At 41.3% G+C, this 21,716-nt stretch overlaps 1 protein-coding gene across 5 annotated transcripts in view; it reads right to left on the bottom strand.

Annotated features, from left to right (window-relative positions):
• Nucleotides 1-10,011: 10,011 nt before the first annotated feature.
• Not1 (CCR4-NOT transcription complex subunit 1) overlaps nucleotides 10,012-21,716 on the bottom strand; it is a 39,591-nt gene continuing 27,886 nt past the window's right edge. For 4 of the 5 annotated variants that reach the window (XM_073991752.1, XM_073991751.1, XM_073991754.1 and 1 more), the window contains 6 exons: nucleotides 18,584-21,683; nucleotides 15,989-18,522; nucleotides 14,736-15,904; nucleotides 14,308-14,667; nucleotides 10,259-10,332; nucleotides 10,012-10,135 (listed from right to left, as the gene is read on the bottom strand). In XM_073991752.1, the coding sequence (XP_073847853.1) occupies nucleotides 10,107-10,135; nucleotides 10,259-10,332; nucleotides 14,308-14,667; nucleotides 14,736-15,904; nucleotides 15,989-18,522; nucleotides 18,584-21,683 (7,266 nt within the window). In that variant the 3' untranslated portion in view covers nucleotides 10,012-10,106. Of the gene's footprint in view, nucleotides 10,333-14,307; nucleotides 14,668-14,735; nucleotides 15,905-15,988; nucleotides 18,523-18,583; nucleotides 21,684-21,716 lie in introns of all 5 variants that reach the window. The other variant, XM_073991755.1, reaches the window with a different exon arrangement.

Genomic DNA, 21,716 nt, shown 5'->3' with positions numbered 1-21,716 from the left:
ACAAACCAAATAGGCGTGGATTTTTAAAGATTTTTAGGAACCACCAAACAAACCAAATAGGCGTGGATTTTTAAAGATTTTTAGGAACCACCAAACAAACCAAATAGGCGTGGATTTTTAAAGATTTTTAGGAACCACCAAACAAACCAAATAGGCGTGGATTTTTAAAGATTTTTAGGAACCACCAAACAAAACAAATAGGCGTGGATTTTTAAAGATTTTTAGGAACCACCAAACAAAACAAATAGGCGTGGATTTTTAAAGATTTTTAGGAACCACCAAACAAACCAAATAGGCGTGGATTTTTAAAGATTTTTAGGAACCACCAAACAAACCAAATAGGCGTGGATTTTTAAAGATTTTTAGGAACCACCAAACAAACCAAATAGGCGTGGATTTTTAAAGATTTTTAGGAACCACCAAACAAACCAAATAGGCGTGGATTTTTAAAGATTTTTAGGAACCACCAAACAAACCAAATAGGCGTGGATTTTTAAAGATTTTTAGGAACCACCAAACAAACCAAATAGGCGTGGATTTTTAAAGATTTTTAGGAACCACCAAACAAACCAAATAGGCGTGGATTTTTAAAGATTTTTAGGAACCACCAAACAAAACAAATAGGCGTGGATTTTTAAAGATTTTTAGGAACCACCAAACAAAACAAATAGGCGTGGATTTTTAAAGATTTTTAGGAACCACCAAACAAACCAAATAGGCGTGGATTTTTAAAGATTTTTAGAATAGGCGTGGATTTTAAAGATTTTTAGGAACCACCAAACAAACCTAATAGGCGTGGATTTTTAAAGATTTTTAGGAACCACCAAAGAGATAAATTAGGAGTGGTTTTTCTTTCATATCAAACTTTGTTGAATCGGTAGCTTTATTTACTTACTTATTCCTTGGGTGACGTAGGGGATGGAAGATACCAAGGAACGGTCCTGACCTGTTTTAACATGGCAAAGCCCAGGATTTATCTTGGTCCCTCTTTCATCTCAAGTGGACACTGACCTCCCCGTGGTGTCACCTGGGGAACTGCCTTTAACACCCGTTAAAGGTAGTGAGCTAACATGTGCCGCGCGTTCACGCATAAGAACGTTAAAAACTTGGGTTTGGGCGTCGGGTTAGTAACCCTCCCCTAGAAAAAAACAGCCTACTATGAAAAAACGAAAGAAAAGAAAAACAAGCCCCTCTAATGTTGACGAACCCCGCAAACGTTTTAAGGACCATGATCTGCGAATCTGCACCTGGAATGTTCGCACTCTCTATAGAGAAGGTGCAGTCTTCGCATTGGCAGACGTACTTGAAAAGTACAAGACCGATATTACTGCCATACAGGAAATACGATGGATTGGGAAAGGCGTCACAACAACACCTAAAGGTGACGCACTGTATTATAGCTGCCAAGACGTAAAGCATGAGTTTGGTTGCGGATTTGTAATTAGTCGGAGACTAGTATCCAGCTTCACCCCAGTGAATGAAAGACTTGCTGCAATTCAAATAAAAGTTAAATTCTTCAACATCAGCTTTATTTGCGCTCATGCTCCCACTGAAGAAAAGGAACAGAACAAAGATATATTTTACGAGCGCTTAGAAGAAACAAATGACCGTTGCCCTGCCCATGACATTAAAATCATTCTAGGCGATTTTAATGCCAAAATTGGAAAGGAGAATATCTTTGGACCAACAGTCGGGAAATTCAGTCTCCACAGTGAAACATCTGACAATGGTATGAGGCTGATAGACTTTGCAGCTGCAAAAAACATGGTAGTTAGCAGTACCAGATTTAATCATCTCGATATTCATAAGGGCACCTGGCTGTCTCCAGATCAAAAAACAAGTAATCAAATTGATCATGTTGTGATAGATGGAAGACATTCATCCAGCGTGTTGGATGTACGATCGTTCCGAGGCGCAAACATTTATTCGGACAACTACCTTGTTGCAGCAAAGCACGAACAGACACAACGCGGAAGTTGGACATCGATAGGCTGCACACAATAGATAGCCACAGCATATTCCACTCAACTAGCCCAATTGCTTAACGCGAGCACTCCTTGTCCCCATAACATAACAACACAATGGCAAAATATTGCCCACTCCATGCAAACAGCCGCAAAATCCATACTTGGATTCCAGAGACCTCCATCAAGGAATCCATGGCATGATCAGGAGTGTCGTGCTGCCACCGAAGAGAAAACTGCGGCATATAGGGCTACTTTACAATCCGTAGCAACGAGTAGCGCACGAGAGAGATATCGGGAGAAAAGGAGAGAGGAGAAACGACTTTTCCGCAGGAAAAAGAGAGATGGAAAAGCGGGAGTGTGAAAAAATCGAGATGTACAGGAGCCAGAATGAAGTCCGAAAATTTTACCAAAGAGTCAAGCATCAAACTGATGGCTTTGGTACAGGCACATCCTCCTGTAGAGACCAGCAAGGTAATTTGGTAACTGATACAGATAGTGTACTCAGGATATGGAAAGAAAATTTTTCAAATCTGTTGGTATCCAATAGTAGCGAAGACGATGATACCACAGATTCAATCCCAGAAGATGGTATAGAATGTATACCGCCCGGCCAAGATGAGGTAAAAACAGCAATCAACCGGCTGAAGAATAATAAAGCAGCAGGAGCCGATGGCTTACCAGCCGAGCTGTTTAAAACAGGAGGCGACGCGCTGATAAGGTGTATGCATCAGCTAGTTAGCACCATCTGGCAGGAAGAACGCGTACCCGACGATTGGAACCTGAGCATCCTATGTCCCGTCCACAAGAAAGGAGATACGACTGTATGCTCCAACTATAGGGGCATAAGTCTTCTCCCTATTGCCTATAAGATAGTGTCAGGGATATTGTGCGAACGACTAAAGCCAATGGTCAACGAAATTATTGGACCATACCAATGTGGCTTTAGACCTGGCAAGTCCACCATTGACCAGATATTTACCCTGCGGCAAATCCTAGAGAAGACCCAAGAGATGCAGATCGACACATTTCACCTTTTTGTCGATTATAAAGCAGCATTCGACAGTCGCCTCCGATCAAAGGTATTCCACGCAATGTCTGAATTTGGTATCCCCGCAAAGCTCATTCGGCTTTGTAAGATGACTTTAACTGATACTAGGTCCTCAGTTAAAATTGGAAAGAACCTCTCCGATGAATTTTGTACCAAAAGAGGTTTCAGACAAGGAGACAGCCTTTCGTGTGACCTATTCAACATTTTGCTGGAAAAGGTAATACGAGATGCAAATGTCAAAAGAAATGGCACAATTTACACTAATAGCCACATGTTACTTGCCTATGCTGATGACATAGACATCATGGGACGATCGGTAGAGGAAGTAACTGATACCTTTAGGAAGGTCGAAGCAGAATCTGCGAAAGTGGGTCTGGCGGTAAACGGCGAAAAGACCAAATTGATGGTGTCGACGCGCAAAGCGTCCATAGAGCTCGGACCAACTGTGGATGTTGATATCTACAATTTTGAGGTAGTAAAAGACTTCGTCTACCTCGGCACCTCCGTAAACACAACAAACGACATCAGTTGTGAAATAAAAAGAAGAATTGTATTGGCCTACAGATGCTACTATGGTTTAAGTAACCAATTTAAAAACAAAGTCACATCTCGTCAAACAGAAATAACAATATACAAAACGCTGATACTACCCGTGCTAATGTATGGCTCCGAAGCATGGGTACTTGCGCAAGCAGATAAGGCAGTGCTTGGTGTGTTTGAGAGGAAAATTCTTCGAAAGATCTACGGGCCGATTTGCGTTGACGGTGAATATCGACGTCGTATGAACCACGAGCTATATCAGCTATACAAAGACATGAATATAGTTAAACGTATCGAGATGCAACGATTGCGTTGGCTGGCCATATCATGAGAATGAGCGATGATGAACCCGCTAAAAAGGCATATGAATACATACCACATGGCGGTGCACGCAGAATCGGCAGGCCTAAGCTTCGATGGAGCAAACAAGTGGATGAAGAAATGGAAAGGCGCGGTATTCCAAAAAGTCAAGCGAAAAACAGAAAGGAATGGAGATCTTTTCTTAGTTCGGTCTATGGAACAAATGTTCTGTAATGGGCCAACTAAGTAAGTAAGTAAACATCTTTCCAACATAAGCTTCAACTTACAGTACAAATGGCAATTCTAATAAATTCGACCGGCTTCTAGTAGGGGTATTCCAACGGCAAAGCCTGTCAATGAAAGAAGAAAATATAACCTTCTTTACATTGGTGTAAAGTATGTATGTAGGTTGGCGAAGGTGGTCAAACAAGGGAGGTACCACAATATTCGGTAATGCATCCAATTCTTCCATTTTTTGCAATCACGCTACAGGTCGTAATTTTGATCGGATGGTCACGAAATTTTGGTTGCTTATGGGGGTCCCAGAGGGAAAGAGGCATATTGTTTGGTGGTAGTCGGATTATATTCCCTAAAAGAAATGTTTACTAGTGAAAAGCTTATGCACAGGGGTAGTGGTGTAGGGTATCACATGGTCAGCCCCGTCCCGACTATAGCCTTTGCTCACTTGTTTTAAAATAGTGTTTTTTTGGCGAATTGTGCCTTTTGGTTTTAATAGAGTTCACAAGTTTGAAAAAACCACTGATCGATAACACGTTCATCGATACGAACTGGAAAAAGATTCAAACTTGCCAGAATGCCGCCCTGAGAACAGCGACAGGGTGCATCCTCAAATCTTCAATGGACCATCTACATGAGGAGGCAAAAATTCTTCCTGTAAAGCAGTATCTGCAGTACCTGCTTGGATGTTATCGTGTGAGCCATGGTATAAGTATTAAAGTATTAAACCATGGTGTGAGCCATCCCAATCACCATCTTGTGGGTAGGCCCGGCCCATTCAGGGAGATCAGGAAGGATATCCATGCTCTAGAGGGAGAGGTCCAACGATACAGGAGAACCCCTAGATCAACAAGCATATCAAGCAGGATTGAATAGCATTCACACGGACGCAGTTGCCAAGGCCTTAAGCAATTATAGTGTAAATAAAGTACACGGAGTACATCCTCCATCTATCGCAGCTGAGGAGCGTCAGCTGCCACGAAAAACCAGAGTAGTTTTGGCTCAACTACGCTCTGGATATTGCAGTCGCCTAAATTCGTATGGCTGCCACCGTGGTGCAATGGTATGCACACCCGCCTTGCACACAAAATGTCGTGGGTTCGATTCCCCGGACAGGCAACATCAAAAACACTTTTCAACGGTGGCAAAATACCCCTCAGTTATGTTGGCGACATTTTCAGCCATCTCTTAGACACGCCCTTCGGACTCGGCGATAAACTGTAGGTCCCATATCATTGAGCTAATATGAATCGGGCTGCACTCATTGATATGAGAGAAGTCTCCCTTGTCCCTTATGGAATGTTTGTGGAACAATTATATATAAATTCGTATTGGGCGCGGCCAGTATGCGGCATGGGATATTAGGATGTGCAAAGTATGGATTACATCGGTCACTCCCTTCAAGAGTTATCGTGTGCACAATTTTTCCGAACGTTTTTGAACTTTTGTAGGGGAGGTACCTGAAGGAGTGGACCGTTATGGCTCATCTTCGAACTTAAACTATGTTTGGACAAAATATTACGAAGGCCAAATTTTGGACCGAATTGGCAGATCCGTTCGAGAGTTACCTTGCGCTCCAACCACTACACACAGTGTCATAGGGGCTTTTTGCATCTTTCAGGTTATTTTTTCAGGAAGTATGGCCTTACCCCTGATGAAACTTGTACCGTCATGGGCAGTGAATACAAGTTGCTGCAACAAAAATCAAAGCGATTCGAGAGCAGGTCCCAAACTGAACTTTTCCAAAATTTTGTGTGGAAGGTAACCGAAGGCGTGGACCGATGGAGTCCATATCGGAACCTCATCTAAGTTTGGTAGAAATTTCACTATGTGCAAAGTATGGACCAAGTCGGTTGCTCCCTTCAAGAGTTATCGTGCGCACAAATTTTCCGATTATTTTCGAACTTTGTGGGGGAGGTACCGGAAGGAGTGGACCGCTATAACCCATCTTCGAACTTAAACTAAGTTTGGACAAAATATTACGAAAGCCAAATTATAGACTGAATCGGCTCATCCGTTCGAGAGTTATCGTGCGCACAAGCCAGACAGACAGAAAGACATTGCTAAATCGACTCCAAATTGTCTGAAACACATTTCGTCCAAACATACTTGGGGTATAAAACTATTATTTCGATGAGGCACATTTTGCCCGTATGAAAGTGTATATACCCTCGTTAGCATAAATGCCAAGTACGTACGCGAGTGTTATGTTAGGCACAACCAAGTTTAGTTAGTGCCGGCAGATTTTTTGGAGCTCCAGGGCCATTATCTCAAAAAGTGTGGACTTGTGCCCGAAAAAGAATACACCGTCAAGGAGTAGTTCAAATTCCATTAACTGTTTTCCTTTTTGATATTGAATATTGTTCTGGAGTAGTCACAACCCAATCAAAAGTTTTTTTTAATAGGATTTTTTTTATATAACTTATATATTTTACTATTTTAATACAATCAATTCTTAAACCTTGTATGTTTTGTTTGGAGTAGTTGAACATCCCTCCCACTCCTTGCTGGAGTAGTTTCAATTCATGCATTTAAATCAAAAGTTTTCTGTAAGGAGATGCAAATTTATATGTTTCTTTTTTTACCCTTTATTATGATGAGTATTCTGTTTTGATTGGAGTAGTTTAACAGCCTTTCCTTATTAATTTTAAGCTACTATATTAAGTTTTGCAATTTGTTATTTTAAACTCAAATGTAGTATACAGCCCTAAGGTTGAAAGACTGGGCATTATAAAATGGAAATAAATTGAAATTGAAAAGAATACAAAGTCAAAATTTCGATTTTTAACCAAAACATTTTCAGTTTATTGACCATTAATCGGTCAAAAAATTTTAAGGAAAATTCTCTTATTTGAAGACAAAATTTTGATGTATTCAATAAACTCACAAAAATATAGGAGACTGAACACCAAATTTCTGTAATTTTGCGTGGATAATGTGGCTAAAACCTTAAAAACCCGAAAATTGGGCGGTACTGTTCCACGGGGGTTATATCAAAACGTGAACCAATACCAACAATTCTCTGTAAAAATATTTCGCAAGACCTGACGAAGACTAAATACCAAATATTAGCTACTTTGGTTGTTTAATGTGGCTAAAACCTTGAAAAAACCGAAAATCGGGCGATACCGTTCTATTGGAGCTATATCTAAATGTACATAATTTTTATCAGAAAAGTTTTTTGGTTCATTGGGATCCCTCAATGCAAAACTTCGGCTTATTTGGGCGTGAAACATATATAAAATCTTCAAAATCCCGAAAATCGGGAGGTACCGTTATATGGGGTCTATATCAAAACGTGGACCTATGTCCATAATTTTTATCGGAAAAGTTTTTTGTAAAGTGAAAACCCCGCATCTCAAAATTCAACCAATTTTGTTGATAAGTTTAGCTAAAATATTGAAAATACCGAAACATTAAGAAGTACCGTTGCATGGGGACTATCCCAAAACGTGGACCGACCTTCCCAATTTTTTGCTCTCGACATTGTCAGTGCACTATAAGTATTTATACCAAAATTCATCTGCCAACGCCAACTCATTTTATATTTGGCCACCGTTTATTTGAACTCGCGACATAGTGCAGCGTTTTTTCTGAGGTTATGCGCCATTATCTCGGGAACTATGGACTTGCCCTCAAAAAAATTACAATGACGTAAAGGGGGCCGCACGAACATCCAGCTACAAAAAATTTCATAACGATTCGTGAGGTGTCACTAAACTGCACTTATTTCAAATTTTGTGTGGGAGGTACCTGAAGGAGTGGACCGATATAATCCATATTCTAACCTGATGTATGCCTAGAGGTAGTATTACCATATGCAAAGTTCGGTTCAATTCCGTTACTCCCTTCAAGAGTTATCATGCGCACAAGTTTTGAACATTTGTGGGGGAGGTACCTGAAGGAGTGTACCTATATGGCCCATCTTCGAAATTAAATCAAATCTGGACAAAATATTTCGATACCCAAAATTTGAACCGAATCGATTGATCCGTTCGAGAGTTATCGTGCGCACCAGCCAGCCAGACAGGTAGACGGACATTGCTAGATCGACTCAAAATTGTCTGAAACGGATATCGTACAAACATACTTGGGGTCTAAAACCATTATTTCGATTAGGCACATTTTTGGTCGTATCAAAGTGTAAATACCCTCTTTAGCTTAAAGGCTGAGGGTATAAAAATAAATAATTTTAATTTAACCTTAAATTGCTCAATTGCCACAAGACCATTTTTTATTGAATTGAAATTAAATATGCCGCTGTCCATTTTGCTAAACGTACCATTTATTGCACCTTTAATATATGATCTTCGATATTGGGAGTTCGGTAAGTTAAAATCAAATGCATGTTTCGCATTTTCCCCCATCCACATAATTGATCACCAGCAGCAAATAAAAATAAGCAATATTTTTCTGCAATTATTTATACATATGATTTATTCTTTTGTTTTGTTTTTCTTTTTTCTATTTATATTGATGAGACTTAAAATTAAATGTGTTTCTTTTTTGTTTTTGTTTCGTTATGTGTTGTGTGTTTGTAATTTTTTTTTTAATTTTTTAATGCATTTTTTATAGTAAATATAGATTTGTTTGATTTTTAACATAAATCTATTTGTTGATTTAAATTTTTAATATTATGAAAGAAGAGGGAAGAAGAAGATGTGAGAGAAAAAGGGTGTGGAAAGATTTTGTATTCAAATTTTACATGATTTAGGCATTGGTTATTTGTTTATACAATGTTTTAGAATTAAATTAAAAACTTTAAACAGCAATTCAATATTTGTTACAAAATAAAAGAAAAATTGGGGAAATATAACAATTAAACAAAACATATTTTTAACATTTGTTTAATGCCGCCTTATTTCGGCTAATAATGAAGGGGGGTTTTGAGTAAAATTTAACAAGGAATAAAATAGAATAGGAAATCAAATAAATCTTTAAACATTACAGGAGAGAGAATGTATACCACGCAGCAGCAATCAATGCAAATAAATATCATGGGGAATCCAGGCAAGTTTCCCAGCGTAATGTGTGTAGATCATTTAAAATTTGAATGATATAATTTTAGATTTTGGATTTTCTCTTATCAGTGATTCTTCTTTATGAGCTTCCCTTCTTTGTTTATTGTTATTGTTTTTGTATTTTTTTTCATATAGACAAATAGAGACATTTATGTAAATATTTACACGATTTATTTCAGGGATTCTCAACTTTCTACATTATTAAAATATATATTCAATTGTTTGTTGTTATTATTGTTTTTGTATTAGGTTCTTGAGGATTTTGTTTCAAATATCCAATAAAGCGGTGTTTCTTTACAAATTTATTGTTGTTTTTTTATTATTTTTGTTTTTCATTGTTCAAAATGATATTTTGTTTGTTTTTAATATTAAAGTTTTTTGTTGTTGCGGTTTCATTGTTTTTCCGTTTTTTTAATATAATACATCAAATGTTTTAGTTTTTTTGTTTTCTTTAAATTAATTTAAATGGTTTTTTGCTTTTCGTTTCTTTTCACACAAACAAATAATATTAAACTACTTACAGAAAATTATATTATTAATAAAAAATTGTTTTTTTTTTTTGGATTTTTTCATTTTTTAAGATTTTTTCTTTATATATTAATTAATAGTAATAATTATAGTATTAATAAACTAAAAATGGAGGGTAGAGGATATAAAAACACATAAAAATAAAAAGAAATTAGAAAAAAGGGGGTGTGGTTGGTTGCAAAAATTCTTAATTCGTACATCAATTATTTATATATTTATATGTATGTATATGCAAATATCGTTTTTTATCTTTATCTTAAAAAAGAAACATTTACTTTATTCCTTTAACTTCCTGATCATCATTCATCATCATCATCATGGTATGTGGTTGAACTTGTTGCTTTTGTTATGGTTATTGCTGCTGTTGTTCTTTTTCTTCTTGTTGTTGGTTGAGTTGCATTTGTGGTTATTCATGGTCTGTTGATAGAGCGTTGCTGCTGCTGTTGTTGTTGTTCTTGGGATTAGTTATCGTTCTATATGCCATTCTGTTTGTTCTATCCAGGACAGACAAAAGAAAGAGAATTCAATTTCAATTTTAAATCGTGTTTTAAGGAAGGGGGTATTTTCGGGGAGGTTTCAAATTAAAAATAAAATTTAATTGATCTCTTGTATCTCACCATCCACCATGTTGTTCATTTGTTGGGGATGATTGGATTTAACCATGCATGAACGTGCAACTGATTCAAAAAGTCTGAAAGGAAAAATTTGAAATAAAAGATTAAGATGTAAAAATTAACAACGGTAACGGTAAAATAGCTGAGCTTAAAAGGGTAAAGATATGCAATCTATCTAAGGCATGGTGGAGAAACCACACGATTTTATTGTTTTCGATTGTTGATGCCCTCAGCCTTTAGGTGAAAGAGGGTACATAAACTTTCATACGACCACAATGTGCCTCATCGCAATAACGGTTTTGTTTGTACCCCAAGTATGTTTGCGCGAAATCCGTTTCAGACCATTTGGAGTCGATTTAAGCGGGGTACTCATGATAAGTTTTGTATGTCGATTTTTGCTGAGATATCGGTCGGCAAATCCTGAGGAAATGGGAAAGCTCCAAAAAACCTGCCGACATCAATTAAAATGAATGTTGAGCATGGACCGCGCAGGTGAAAAAGAATTCCGACCTACCCAAAAATTCAAGGAGTCACATTCCCTAGCCGGCAGCACTTGGTTTGTAGATAAAGAAACCTTTTTGACCACATACATAGCGATAGGTCAGTCTGCAGTAAGCCATGTGGAGCCAATATGGTCCGCGAATATATCAGTGCAACACGATGAAAAAATATTCAAACCAGTCAGAATGCCGCCCTGAGAACTGCAACAGGGTACCTCCTCATGTCTTCAGTTGACCATCTAAATGAGGAGACTAGAGTTGGGCAATCTAGTTCCTTGTACTAGTTCCAAAACGTATGAGTAACATCATGAAATGTAATGCGTGATGTTAAGTATACGCAATTTGTTCAAAGAAAAAAAGTGGGCAATTGGAGCTGCGAAGTGAACGAGATAGTTCCATATAGTTCCTTTGGCACAAGTCTAGAGATTCTTCCAGTACAGCCAACACAATGGCATTTATGCTTGCAGAACTTGCTCCGGTGTTATCGTGAGATCCATCCTAATCACCATGTCGGGAATAGGACCACCCCGCCTCCAGGCATGTCTAGAAAGGAGGTCCAACGTTACAAAAGCGAGCCCCTAGATCAACAACCCTATCAAACAGGCGTAGTAGTTTGTTCTGCACAACGTCTCATCCACCATAGGTCGGTGTCAATGAGATGCAACGGGTGCCAAGGATGGGTACATTTCAGAAACTGTTCAGGCCTCACCTACCTGAGGGAGTATTACGACAGGGTTTATGTTGCCTCGTGCTGCGCCAATATGAACCCCAGTGAGTCTTCATCATCAACATCATCGGATTATGAAACTCCCCCGCAATCTCCCAGACAGCAGTATCAGCAGCAGCCGTTAACACCGCGTATTGCTGTCCCAGTTCCTGAGGATGTGACATTCTTGCAGTTTAACTGCGATGGTCTTCGAACCAAGATCAATGAGATCGTGGACTTTATGAGTCGGAGAAATATTATGGTCGCGGAGATCCAGGAAACGAAGCTGAGCAACAACTGCAGTCTTCGGAGTTGTGATGGATACAACGTTCTTCGCCAGGATCGTACGAGAACTGCACCAGTCTGTCCAGTACAGACCTATCTCGCCTGAGCTAGACTCTAGTGACCCATACTTGGAGTGTATGGAGGTAGCGGTAAGGTGTGGATCCGCCGAGATAGAACTGCTGAATGTGTATATCCCGCCGGTCAATAGCTGTGTCCCGCGTTATTTGCCTAACATCAGGCCTCTGTTGCGAGGTGATAACCGGCTGGTCCTAGGGGATTTCAATGCGCATCACGATTTATGGCATTCAGCTCTAGGAAATGACCAGGGAGGTACAGATCTGGCTGAGCAAATAGATAGCTCCACATTCTGCACTGCGAATGAGGACGCACCCACCAGGATTAGAGGAGACTGCCACAGTTCGCCTGACATATCCATAGTGTCACCTGGTCTGACGAATGACTGACGTGACATGGCAACCCGTCATTTCCCTTGGGTCGGACCATCTCCCAATCCTCATCTCCATAAACAGACCACCAGACTTCATAACCTCTGAACGCCGCACTTTCATTAATCATGGAAAAGCGGATTGGCAAGGTTTCAGAGAGTTCACTAATCAACGCTTCAGAGAACTGCCCAGACCCTCTGATGTTCGGGTAGCAGAGAGGAAGTTCCGAGACATCATCACTGCTGCAGCCGCTCGCTTTATACCTGCTGGTCGAATACCTGAAATAAGACCAAATTTCCCAGCAGAGGCGACGGGATTAGCTAATGAGCGTGATGAGCTTCGCCGTACGAACCCTAACGACTCCAGAGTCAGGGAACTGACAATGGAAGTCAATAGATTAGTCAGTGAACACAAGCGGAAAAAGTGGCTAGAACATCTGAAGTGCTGCAACATCGGAGCCGGCTGTAATAAATTGTGGACAACGGTTAAGGCGCTATCGAACCCTGGTAGGAGAGACGATCGGACATCTGTCACGTTTAACGGCGTGGCTGTGACAGATTCGAAGGGGTGCGCTGGCTATTTCTGCCGACAACTTATCGAGCACCCCGATAGCGACCGGGCGAAGAGAAGTGTTTTGCGTCGTTTGCGATCTCTTCCAGCCGAAGATGAACCGCCACAATTTACGATGGATGATGTTGCAGATGTTATCCGATGCGCAGTCATCCAAAGCGCTTGGACCTAACGGAATTTCTATGGTGATGCTAAAACAGCTGGATGAACCAGGAGTCGAGTATTTAAGTAAGGTCCTCAACTTATCGCTAGCCACCCTAATAGTTCCCGATGCCTGGAAGATGGGCAGGGTGGTCCCGCTGCTGAAACCTGGCAAAGATGCCAGTAAAGGTGAGTCGTACAGGCCGATTTCACTTCTATCACCAGTAGCAAAGATACTCGAGGCATTACTCCTCCCCAGCATCAGAACGTGTTATCCAGTTGCAGATCATCAACACGGGTTCCGGAAGCAGCACAGTACCACAACAGCACTGCACGCCATTTTCACATATATTGGACGAGGGCTCAACCAGGACAAACCATGTTACAGAACAGTGATGGTAGCATTGGATCTGACCAAAGCGTTTGATACGGTCAGTCATGCTAGGCTGTTCGAGGATATCGAGAATACTACCCTCCGGCCTTGTCTGAAACGCTGGGTCATCAACTATTTGTGTAGTCGCCAGTCATACGTGGAATTCAGAGACAGGAAGTCTAAACACCGTAGAGTGAAGCAGGGAGTTCCCCAAGGAGGATGATTGTACACTCATGGCGTCAGGTCCCACCATTGATAGCATTTGTGAAAGGCTAAATGCCTATCTCATTGATCTTGTAGAGTTTTTCCACCACTAAGTCAACAGCCACACTGTTCACCACATGGACGGAGCAAATGAAGCTCCCACTAAATGTGCAGGTCGACGGTGCAACTATTCCGACCACAAACTACCCCAAAGTCATAGGGGTCACATTCGATAGCATGTATAAGTCGTCCCAGCATACTACAGTTATCTGCGACAAGCTGAGAAACAGGAACAAGGTCCTCAAGTCCCTAGCCGGCAGCACTTGGCGTGCGGATAAAGAAACCTTGTTAACCACATACAACGCGATAGGCCGGTCTGACGGTCTAACGTAAGTGATACGCAATGGGATAAACTACAAATCTGTCAGAATGCTGCCCTGAGAACAGCTACAGGGTGTCACCTCATGTCTGCAGTGGACCATTTACATGAGGAGACAAAGATCCTTCCTGTGAGTCGTCACAACAGGATGTTAGACCCCAAGTATGTTTGGACCAAACATTTTTTAGACAATTTGGAGTCGATTTACCAATGTCCGTCCGTCTGTCTGTGTATATACCCTCGTTAGCATAAATGCTGAGGGTATAATTAATATTAAAATTATCAAACTTTTCAAATAAACTAAATTCTTTTGATTTGTAGCTGAAACTGTGTTATCATCATTGTTATATTTTAGACCAATAAGAATCCATACAGTCCAATTAGAAAAATTTAACCATTCAATTGAGAACTAACATTGTCTTCTATTTTACATCTGGGTGGTACTTACTTTGATATTTCTGGAGCGCAATGTACAAAATCATGTTCCCAGAATTTATAAATGGGATTCTTAATCAATTCAATGAATGTAATTAAAAGACCCCATGGATGTGGACGACTAACGATGACACGTTCCAACAGTACACGGGTAATTTGCTCCTGTATAGCTTCGGAATTCGCTTCGGCGAATAGATGTAAAACAGCACAGCTAAAGTAATGGGTATGACTGTTGGGATAACGCAGTTGATTGGCAATAGCGTTTAAGAATAGATAACGTCCTTCCGTATCTAAATCAACAGCAAGATTTTGGAAGATATCCATGTGAGCGCTATGTGCCACATTCGATGTATTGGGTATTAGGTTTTTGTTTCTAAAAAGAAAAATAAACAAATTAGAGAAACTGAGATGAGAAAATAAAAAATAAAGTTTTCAACCTACCTAATATGTGCAATGGCCTGAGTACCCACATACAAGACAAGAGCATTCATAAGCGGTATATTGTAGCGGGAACCTGGTTCATTGGATATCTGCAAATGGCTACGCAATTCCGAAAGGAATGTTACCGGTGCCCTGGCCTTCAAATATGAATCTAGATCCTTTTTGAAATTGGCCGGTTGAATGTTCATAACATAATTCGAACAGATCTTTGGAGCTGTAGCAGTTTCGGCCAACATATCCACTTTAAGGTTCGGTGTGAAGGGATCGGGTAGACGCATATTACGTGGGAAAGCTGCCAAGATGATATTACGCATTTGTATACAATTTGGTGGTATGGCATCACAGAAGCCAAAATGATAGTCACACAAAAATTCGGGGAAATCGTGCAGCAAGACAAGCAGAACCCGCAGCGTTCCTTTATACAGCAACTGTACTGGCTTCGCTAGTTCGGCATTCCGCAAAAATGGTGCCAGATACTTGAACAAGTCCAAGAGTAACTGGGCATAGAGTGGCCAACCCTTCTGTTGGGGAATTTGGGCCAAGATACGTCCAATAAAGATACGATGTGAGATCAACTCCAACCAGGCATAGCAGAATCCAGGTGCCAATGCTGGATTCAGGAGATGATACGTATGTGAGAAGGCTGTAACAATACTGTGCATAAGAGATTCCAAAACAGCATCGGGTGAGCTCAGCTCAAGGAATAGCATAACGAAGAAACGATGATATCCCAACTGTTGGAATGAACTGCAATGGACTTCTTGATCTTGCAACAGAATGCCCAAGACAATGCCCAACACCTTGTTTAGCAAATTGATTTTGGTTGTGGGATTGCCAGATTCGCCCGAATGACGTACCAGCAGAGCAATCAAATGTACAAAAGCATCAATCCAATGGAAAATCTTGGTTTTTGCTTGTACGGGAGTATGGGTTGGATCGTTTAGAATGCGATATACCAAGTCCATGCAAAACTGTGTTGCCTGGCGGAAGAAGCGTGTGATGAGGTCATCGGTTTTCAGTATGCCATACATGTTCATTTTCTGTACGAATGAACCAAAGTTCTTGGTTTCACGCGACAAATTGTGCGACTGTGAATAGATGGATACCCAATCCTTGAGTAGGAATTCAGTTTTCTCTTGTAAACCTGGTGGATCATCACAATCATTTGACTGCAAAGCGAGAAGATAAAATGGAAACATATTAAATTAAAAAATACATCTAACAGCTTTAGGTGACATTTTCCAATGACTTACCCTTACATGTTGCATTCCAGAGTGTATGTATTGTGTAGCTCCGGCCAAATAACGATCGGTTACAGCACCGAATGTTCCCGCATCCATGGTGTTGCTACTGCCGAAGAGCATATCAATCAAATGTGACAAGGCTTCAGGATAGCGATGACGATGTTGTGTCAGACGGCTTAACATTTCAATGGTAACCAACAACTCGGTTTCGGCAATAATCGACGTGGAACGTTCATCAGTTAGTAAACGTTCCATGAGTGTTATGGCAAAGGTAACAGCCAAATAGTTGTTACCATTGTCCATGCATTCGCGCAGCAGCATATCGAACTGTGGTACATTGATAAAATGTGAGGTTATCAACAATTTAATTGCCTCCACATTGTATCGTGCCTCTTCACGTATATCAAAGATGCACTTGGTAATAGCCCGCTCAGTGGCTGGGGCGCCAAATGTATTTTGCAAGAGAGTCAAAATACGCAAGTGTATATCGCGATAAAGTTTCATTTGTTCGACATGCTCGGGTATGTTGATTAGACCCTCAACAAAGCCCTCGACACAACGTGTCAAGAGATTAAGGGCAGAGTCATTGTCTCGTATGCGCCGGGTGACCATAAGAGCATTGAGAAGGGCATGCATTTTGCCGGCTTGCAGTTGCAAATTGTTGTTGCTGACGCAGCTGTTAAGGAATGCCTCCATTTTGCTGGCCAATTCGGCATACATTAGACCCATTTCATCTGTTGGGAAGGTAGGAGGCATTTCCTGAGGTTTAGGCAGGAACAATGCTATATCACGATCGCTCATAATCTGGAAGCCTGGGATGTTGCGAGCAAACTCAGCATAGACTGCAAATTGATTCGGTGGCACACCTCCCATTTTCAAACGGACCTGTTCAGGCAATCGTTCCGACTGGTATGCCAACGTTTGTGCATCAAAGTAACGGCTATTCTCTTCACGCGCCATCTTTCGTGTCTCAAAGTCTGCAGCCAAACGTCTGTCAACTTCAGGAGTAGCCTTTTCGGCTGCCGTCTTTTGAATGAAAGCACAAGCCAACTCAACATTGTCGTTAGTTAGCTGAATGGAAGCACCTTCAATTTCTTGGAACGAAGGTGGTCCCGGCAGGGTGGTCATGAAGGCTTTACGCAAATTATTATTGAGAGTTTGCGTTATCTGATCCTTGCAGGTTATCATTGCCATACCAGCGGCTAAATTACGCACCATTTGGTGGGCAGCAGTGCGCATTCGGTGCTCCTCGGGATCAAGAGCAAAGTCCTTACGTACAATTTGTTCTGTGGTAGATGCAGCAATGCGAACACAACGATCAACGACTGGTTGCAACCACTCTGTTATGGTTCTCTCAATGGCATTCAGGACCAAATGCTTGATGTTGGGATTGACATGAATGAAAGCAATGTTCGGCGACAGAACCACATGCTGGGCAATCAACTGGAAGTTTGTAACATTGATGTCCACGTAGGAGAAACGTGGTTCTGGCATCATGATGGGACCCACTTGATCTTGAGGTATACTGGGCGAGGGAATGCTACCTCCCGGCACCACTCCAGGTCCAGCTGAATTGGCCATCATCATGGCTTGAGCATCTGCCTCCGACATCATTGGATGTTGATGAGGTGGCGTGGGTGTTGGTTGCTGCGGTTGCGGTGGTTGTTGTTGTTGCTGCTGTTGTTGTTGTTGTTGAGAGGGACCCGCCTCTATGGCTTTGGGTTTAGGTTGGGCCATTTGACTCTCAATCATGGCATAACGAGCCGGATCTTTCAGATATATCACTGGCTTCAACTTATTCAAATCAATATTGAGACTTTTGCACAAAACTTCAATTTCAAATTTGAGATTTAACTTCAAATCAGGCTCCTGATGCAACTCTCCCAAAACATTCATAATAGCCATGGTCCATGGATTGGGCGACTTGAAAACTTTGGACTTTGCGGAGGATTCCAGGATTTTTGCCACAAACGGTACCACATACAACAATTCCTGTTGACCTTTGTGATAGGCTTCGGCAAGCAGTGACTTCAGGTCCAAGTCAATTTGTAAAATAGGTTTATTACGTGCCAAGGTCATCATACCCAGCCAATGGCCCAGATTTTTAAGCAGACTGCGGTCAGAAAAGTTGACCACACCTTTGTCAGAGCGAAGTAGGACCTTAATGTTTCGTATGGTTTCTTTGGTCACGTATTTGTTGATCTCTGGATTCATTAAAGCCTCCAGGAAATTAAAGTAAAGCGTGTGGAAATTAAATTCCATGGAAGCTCTTTTTAGCACCAAATATTGCGACATCCAGGGCCAATATTCCTTGGTCATTATGTCTTTGATCTCCTCAACCTTTTGCGGTATATTAAGCTGACTTAGATTGTTGAAAATGAAGGCAGTCTTATCTTGAATGGCCTCGGGCGGCACTGTAATCTTTTCCTCCTGATTGGCCACCAACAGGGTATCAATATTTGTGGCAGTGGCAATGGATTTCATGCGGGCTGGATGTGCCACAACCATGGGTTTCTGTTGAGTGGGTGTGGTAACTATATTTCCTGGAAGACAAAGAAATGTTAGTATGAGCGGATACCACTTTTTTCAGAATCGTTTACTTACCTGTTACTGAGTTACTACGATATATTGAATCGGGAGGTTGTTGGCCGGCTGCTCCGGCTCCCATTAGCATTAGTTTAGCTGGAGGTGGCTCCTGACCCAAATAACCGTATTCCACGAATTGTATCAAAAGCGGAGGAAAGTCTTTAAAGTGTGGAATCGAACGAATGTATTCACAGTATTTGTTGTAAGTGTGCAGACGGGTCTTGAAGCGATCCAAGGCCGTAATACCAAAGTAGTACAACTTTGAACCCTCAGGCTTGCGCAGGGCATCGAGAACACAACGCAAAGCCAAACCCAAAGCTACAAATGTGGGAACCAAGTTACGCTCAATAATACCACCAAATAACTGGGCCGTGATTTGTAATTCCTTTTCTGGGTAGTGGGCAAAGAAACGATACTCCTCGAAAAGATTACGCAGCATGCACTGGTAGACTTCTTGTTCCCGCCGATTATTGGATTCCTTGAAACGCTGCAGGATATCAAGCACCTCATCTATGGACAGAGTGGGATGAGGTGGATGGTTGTAAATACGCTGGAAATAAGAATTGGCTTCATCTTCAATTTCTTTAGAGACAGGTCCTTGAAAGTCGGTAATAATAGCATTGTTGGGATTTGGCGGTGTTGGTGTGGGCTGTGGAGCTGCTGGTGGCATTCTACCTATTCCACCCACTGTTGGTGGCGGTGCAGGCATTTGCATGGGGTTCATGGGATACGGACTTGCAGCGGCCGGATTCATAAGGCGTGATGGTGATGCTGGTGTGGAAACTAGGTTGTTGAGAACATTGCCGAAATTAAAGGCTCCATTTGGTCCACCTAAATTTAGACCAGCTATATTTGTAGTTAGATTCGACAGAGTATCCATGGTGGGTCCAAACATTTGTTGAGCATTTAAATTGGCCGAGAAGGGCGGTGGTACCCCACCTGGTACACCGCCAACACCTCCTACACCGGCGGCACTCATATCTAAACCACGATGACCACGAAGTGCACTCTGATTGGGCACCAAGGGACCCTGTTGAACAGCTGCTGCAGCAGCAGCTCTCGCCTTGTTGGCCATTATGGAACAGTTGGCAGACATTTGCATTATCAATTCGGCTATTTCGTGGGGTACGTTGCCAATGCAGGCCTGCAGACAAGACAGCATTGTGTTCACAGTTTCTGGTGGCAGTTGGGCTTGTTTAGGAGGTAATTGGTCATCTGGAATTTTGGCATTCGTTATCTGCGGACAACGTCTTTGCAAGCACTTAAGCATGGCTTGTATAAAGGGTTCACCATGTTCCCGAATTTTGTCACTCAACCATTTTTCCAGTTTCAAATATTCACGGCGTGAAGCCAAACAGGCCAAATCGATGACAAAGAGAAATGAGCGGGCATTCAGCAAAGTAGATAATGCTTTAAGATCTTGGGCCACATCTAGAATCCTTGACAATTTCACCTGATCATATTCAGTACCACGCAAGTACCACTCAGACATGGCATGCATTATCAATGGTCTGAGTGTCATGCCAAAGTTATTGGAATTCCATGCACTGGCTAATATTACACCCGAGTTTGGATGATTTGCTAAGAATGTTGGAATCAGTTGATTAAAGAGTTCCTGTCTTAACGCTGTAAGGGGAGGATTTATGTGCAGCAGTGAAAGGAACAATACATCCGGACAATGTTGGGCTGGAAATTTCAACAATTCATGGACCTGAGCATATAAACCATGTTCAGCTATGTACAATAACACCTCAACCAAATGTAGTGATTTCCATGCACACACCTCCTTATTATCATTATCGGGAGGTGTTTTCAACATCTCAACTGGAGCGGGTGTAAAGATATAATCGGCAAACGAAAAGAGATCTGGATTCTTTAACATCACAGCAATCAAAGAGAATTGGCCCTCGACATTCTGCCAATGACGATAAATGCATTCTGGATGTGGAAATAGATTTGACTGTGTGGCCAAACGGAATATGGTCAAAAGCAAATCGAGACCAATGCGATCTTTTATGATGAATTCAGGATGATCAAGTTCCAAGCACACCTCCTTCCAATTTAATTGGGGCACAACTTCCTTCAGGGCTTGGACAAATACATCGGGTTTCCAGGCTTGTGTGGTATCCGTGCTTCCAGTTCCGCCAGCCGAATTATTGCCAACCGTGGTCTTATCCTTTTTGTCATTGCCATTATTGCTTTTATCCGTGTTACCGGTTGAGTTGTCATTGTTGTTGTTACTGGCATTCTGCTGTTGCTGCTGGGGATTGTTTTGGGCACCCTGTTGCTGTGGCCAAAAGTTTGCTGCAGTTGGTAAATTTACATTGCAATCCAATAGGGACGTGTGGCGACGGCACATAAGACCTATGATTTTGGCTACATCCTGAGGCTGCAAATCTCGCTGTTGTCCACCAGTGCCCGAGGCATTATTACTGGCATTGCCAGCTGCCCCGGCACCACCACCACTACCGCCGCCAGCATTACTTGAAGTTGATCCACCGCTGCGCAAATGATTTTTACATTCTTCAAGACTTGAAGTGAATTCATAACCGATTTCCAGGATTAAATTAATCCAAGATGTGTCCATAATATTATTGTAGTCGTGTTGTGAAAATATGTTTTCGCACAAATTATCATAGATCTCTTCTATGGGTACTTCCGATGTAAAGCCATTGGTGTTGTTGGATGATGACGCTACCACTTCATCGCCGGCTAATGTATCGAGATTAGAAGATATGGGTGCAACATACAGGTATGGAGCAAGAATTAGTGGTACACGTTCTCGGGGAAATTCCTCCCTTAATTTCTGTAGAAATTGTTGACGCAAATTCTTATCAGCGACGTAAACATCCAAACAGGTCAACAATAACTGTATTAGATCTAACGAAGCGTCATGTAAGCTACTGATAACAGCTGCAGATTGTTGATTCTTTCCCAAATACGATTCAATTAGTTCCGGTAAGGCTATACGCAGTTGGTCACGGGCACAAATTCGTAAATCCGAATGAGAAGAGTGGGTCAGCGATAGACTAACAACACATTCGCATAGCTTATTAATGCCGGTTATGCGAACAAGTTGATTTACAAAATGTACTGGAAATGTGGATTTGTTAAGGCTCTGTAAAGAATTAGTAATAGAAAAGTTAATAAT

The sequence above is a fragment of the Musca autumnalis genome, unplaced genomic scaffold, assembly GCF_047663935.1.
Source record: "Musca autumnalis isolate F117 unplaced genomic scaffold, ASM4766393v1 scaffold_5, whole genome shotgun sequence".
NCBI classification, from domain to species: Eukaryota; Metazoa; Arthropoda; class Insecta; order Diptera; family Muscidae; genus Musca; species Musca autumnalis.
The sequence above is the reverse complement of the archived record's forward strand: the minus strand, read 5'-3'. Positions and strand labels throughout refer to the sequence as shown.